This window comes from Medicago sativa, chromosome 6, assembly GCF_051527215.1.
Source record: "Medicago sativa cultivar Bolivia chromosome 6, Bolivia_mono, whole genome shotgun sequence".
Taxonomy (NCBI): Eukaryota; Viridiplantae; Streptophyta; class Magnoliopsida; order Fabales; family Fabaceae; genus Medicago; species Medicago sativa.
Window position 1 is genome coordinate 43,776,030 of NC_140754.1, and position 5,171 is coordinate 43,781,200.

Sequence of the window (5,171 nt, forward strand, 5' to 3'; positions counted from 1 at the left end):
CAGAGTAAAATGTCAGTGTAAACAATAGCAAATTGGCAATTCTTCAAGAATAATAGACATACATCAAAGATGAAAGAAAATTTTGAACAAGTATTTTTAGGTCCAAAATTAGGGTATAACAGTATAGTTTGGTAAAAATTCACATCTTCCGGTTAACTCTAGAGAAACAAGGAAACCAACTCATTTGCCTCCACTATGCATATACAATATTCACATTTGTGTGAAGTTGTATGTAAATGTGTGTCTCATCGACCAATTGTGATTTAAAACGTCAATTCGACAATTTTCTGCTCAAAGCAAAGTTAACTCAACATATATGAAAACCAATTCATTATCAAAAGAAACCAAGTTTGATCCAACAACACATAGGTTAAATACCCTTAAACATCTTAATTAAATTCCTAATACTCAAGTTTGAAGCTTAGAAACAAACCATAAGTTTTGGGTTGACTTGGGAATAGTTATGCTAAGTTTCCTTAAAATTTCTCCAAGACCTACTTGGAGTGTTTTCATCATATCACAAAAATCACAAAACATTTTCAAGTAAACCCAAAGCCATTGGAAACGTAACAAAATTATCTAAAACTTTCATGTTTACACCAAAGGCCAATTCAAAATAGAAAATGGTGAAAAAGCACAAAAAACGCAAAAACCCAACTCCTGACAGCACGCATGGTCATGCCGTGCACACGCACGGTCGTGCCAAAATAGACAGAACTACACACACGGTCCGTTCTGTGAACACGCACGGTCGTGCTCGTCTGACAGCACAATTTTTTTTGGTTTTTCCACTTTCACCTTTTCGCGCGTAAAATTCAAAAATTATGGTGATGGAACATGATTGGCTTTTTTGAAAAGAAAGTTTTGACTATGCACTGATTGTGGCGTGGAGAAGAAATAAAAAATTTGGACCTTGGGCATGTTTAATTTTGGACCTATTCAAAAGAAAAGAAAATAACCTAAAATAAAAACAAAACAAAATAAAATAAAATAAAAATAAAAATAAAGATAAAGTAAATGATGGAAATAAAAATAAAAAGAGGGCTCGAAAAAGAACCAAAAATGAGGTATTTTAAAATACCTCTTTACCAAAATTTCCTTTGAAAAGTCAAAGACTATTCATGGTCAAAAGGCGTATGAATGTAGGATATTAGGTCAAAAATTGGGGTATGACAGATGCCCCTATTTAAGTTTCTTCGTCCGGAGATTTGAAGATGGAATCTTTGAGTTGACGGGCCGAACAGACTTAAATACAGAGTACGCCAGTTTTGACCCAAGATTCTATGAAATGATCATGATGCAAGTATGAATGCAAGATGACAAAGATGATTTGACTGGGACAATAAACAAAAAACGGGATACCCAAATTCGTTGAAGAAAGAGATCCGACTCTGCTAGGGGATAAAAATGGTTCACTAGGGAACAAATTGACAGGTATTACCTACTATCAATATGGGATAACTTAATAAAGATAAAACATGAAATAAAAGACACACTAGGGATGACTTATTTGGGGAAATTGAATGTACATTTGTAAACTGATTGTTTGTGGCACCTGCCACTTGAAAATATGTTTGATTGGTGACATCTTTGGACCAAACACACTGGAGATGGCACAAAAATAAAAATTTGCAAGTTATTCACCTGGCACAAAAGTATTTGCAGGCTATTTACCTGACTCAAAGGTACTTGCAGGCTATTAACCTGGCTCAAAAGGTATATGCAGGCTATTAACCTGACTCCAAAGGTATTTGCAGGCTATTAACCTGACTCAAAAGTTATTTGCAGACTAGTAACCTGACTCAAACGTATTTGCAGGCTATCAACCTGGCTCAAAGGTATTTGCAGGCTATTAACCTGACTCAAAGGTATTAACAAGGTATTTGCAGGCTATTAACCTGGCTCAAAAGGTAAATAAAAGGTATTTACAGGCTATTAACCTGGCTCAAAGGTAATTGCATTTCTAGGATTGAACTCGAGATCTTTCAAGAAAATATTTCCTTATTATTTTCTTCACTACGTTTGATAAATTGTCAAATAACAAATTGACATTTAGTTTAATCCGACGTCATCTTTAGTCCCGACGTTATCATGTGACAGTTAATGTTAAACGAGATGTCCATATTGCACACTATGTGTTATATCGTTTGCATATTATGTGTTATGTTGAATGCCCATTTTCTTCTCTTTGTGTAATGCCTTCTTTTCCAATACCTAGTTTTTCTTCTCTTTGTACTTTACCTGTGCAACTCAACTTTAGATCTCTCACTTGTTCACAATAAAAGAAATAATTAAAATTCAATTTTTAGTTCTTTTTCCTCAACTTCTGCATCAATCAATATACCAATTATGGCTTCTCTGTTGAGTTCTACTCTACTGCAACATAAGTTCGTCAATGATGATTTCAATTTTCAAATATGGTCCATATGCAGCTACAAAACACTATGTGCAAGAATTAACACTACCAGTGATATTTCGACAATATGAATGTTAAAAATTGAGCTTATGATTTTGTTGCTTGAAAGTTACACTTGTGAAATGTTGTGATTAACTCACATAGCGGGCACCAGTATACTTAAGGTAACATCTGTAACCAGTCAAAATCACGCGAGTATTTTATTTCATCCAATACGCAATTAGATGAGTCAAGAAGATTAAACCCACTCATCAATGACACATCAGCAAAAAAATAGCCAAGAGACCAAATAAAAAGTGATTAGTAATTACAGGGTCAAATTAAAAAGATGATTGGAGAGTGAATTGTGCATGGATGAATTGTATATTTAAGCCTATATTTTAACTATATCACAACAACAGAAAATCAATATCTCCATGCATCCACCAAATTAATAATTGATTTAATAATCTATTATTTTCATCTACATCATGGTCAATCTTCAATTATATACATCTCACAACTATATGTTTCATTTATGGGAAATGTTAACGAGTGCCCCCGGGCACTCTTTTAAGAGCCTAGAATAGTAACTTTTTATGAAAACTTGTGTATTTAATACATTGAAAATTGAACTGTTTGACTTTTTTAAAGAATAACTTTCTAATTTAGCATGCTTAAAGAGTGCCCCGGGGGCACTCTTTAACAAGACCCTTCATTTATTATAATTTACATACTAGTATACTACCAAAATCCATTTTCTTTCGAAACCTCTTTTGCAATTTGCACATGTATTAAAAAAACTAACACTACTAAGAAAATATAAGATCTGCATCCATCTACCAAAATTGAAACTCTAATTTCCATTTTCTATACTACAACTACAAATATCAAGTAATAATTCTTATGAACTCAAATTCTTATATATCAAATACCCCTAGAGTTATCAAGTAAGTTGTAATTACACAACAATATTACCATATGTTTATTCACCTAGAATGACAATATAAACAAAAATAATGGTACCAATTCAATCATCACTTACATTCTCTTGTTGCCACATCTCATCCCAATTCTTCTCCACTTCTTCAAATCCCAACAAAGAACCTTCTCTCTCAGCATCCAAACTAGTAGAAAGTGCACCGTATGCAATTCCAAGCCCAGAAGCTCCAAAAAATACAAGAGTTGTCACAAATGGCATCCACAAAGGAGCATCAAATATTTGTCTATCCTTTAACTCACCATAAAGATGCAAGAATGATAACCCTAATGCCATTGGAACTAAAGTACTAAACAATATTCTACCTATTATTCTGTACATAACTTCCTTAGGAATATCATCATCATCATTCTTATTGTTGGGAATTTTTTTGATGGTAACATCATCCTTAGCTTTATTTGTTGATGGTGGTCTTGTGTTGGAGAAACCTTTGGCACTAGCTTGTGGCTTCAACGTGGTGAATTGGTAGTTGAATTGTTTTGTTGTATTGGTGTGAAAAAATGGGAGTTTTTGTGGTTTACATATTGGAGATTGTGTTGAGGTATGGAGAATTGGGTTTGATGCAAAAACGAGAGTTTTCATGGTTTTTTTTGTGTGTTAATGTGATGAATTCGTTGTTGGGTTTGAGTGGAGATATTTTTATTGAGATATATGATCTTATCCTAAAAGTAAATGAATGGTCGTGATTCGTGAAATTACACTCTTGGCTCTATTATAAATTACACTCTTGGCTCTATTATCATCGTCTTATCATATAGTTTGATTTTTGTTGGTATCGTAATAACTGGTTTTTTCTTTTATATACAAACTAAAGCATTTAAAATCTTAGAGCATCTTCTCTCAAAAAAAAAAACTTAGAGCATCTTCCCTCAAAAAAATAAAAAAAAATCTTAGAGCATCTTTCAGAAAAAAAATCTTAGAGCTAATGGGGAGTCTTTTATTTAATAAGGATCTCAATCCTATAAAGACCCTCCTTGAAGAAAGAAAAAGAGTGAGTACCTATTAGTTATCAAAATTTATATAAGCACTGTCTTCAACAACTAACAGGTTTTACGAACAAAATAGAAAATAAATTATATAAAAGTTGGTCTCATTATCTCAAGTTCATGTGATTCTTTCTTTTTTTCAATTTCTTTTTATTTATTTTCTTAATGCATATGTTAAAGTACATGTTAATGAATCTATTTAATGATTTTTTTTTTAATTTAGTATCAGCGGAGTCATTGAGTACTTAATAAGTACTTTTATTTAAAAATTATAAAAAAAATATTTACATGTACGTGTGAGATCCTTCAAAAAAAAAGATATAGTAGAACTCTAAAATAAGACCCTTCATGGCGGAGTTTGAATTCCCGAATCACTCATTTATTATCCAATTAAAAAAGAGAGAAACACAAATAAAGATTAGTAGAGCCTATTTTAATAAGTGGATATATCTCTTTAAAAAAATCAACAATAAATAAAAGATAAGTCAATGGAGGAAATTTGGACACTTTATGGGTGCCTTTCAGAGTACACACAAGTGGTCAATTTCTACCCAAACACACTTTTTACTAACAATCACTGATATATGTTAAATATTTATTTTTTAATTGATTTTAAAGTTAATTATTAAGAAACTAAGAAAATACTTGAAAAAAAAAACAAAAAGAAACTAAGAAAATGTGAAAATAATTCATTAGCTTTAACAAAGATTACATCAAGGTATTTATACAATTTATACACTTTTCTTATTGTACTATCTAGAAGTATTGTACTATCCTTTAACAAGCTAAA

General features: G+C 31.8%; 1 protein-coding gene across 1 annotated transcript; it reads right to left on the reverse strand.

Annotated features, from left to right (window-relative positions):
- Positions 1-3,296: 3,296 nt before the first annotated feature.
- On the reverse strand, positions 3,297-4,036 carry LOC146915333 (transmembrane protein, putative (DUF3464)). Its single transcript, XM_085717755.1, has one exon. The coding sequence runs from the start codon at positions 3,975-3,977 to the stop codon at positions 3,426-3,428; it is 552 nt and encodes a 183-aa protein (XP_085573881.1). The 5' UTR covers positions 3,978-4,036; the 3' UTR covers positions 3,297-3,425.
- Positions 4,037-5,171: the final 1,135 nt, after the last annotated feature.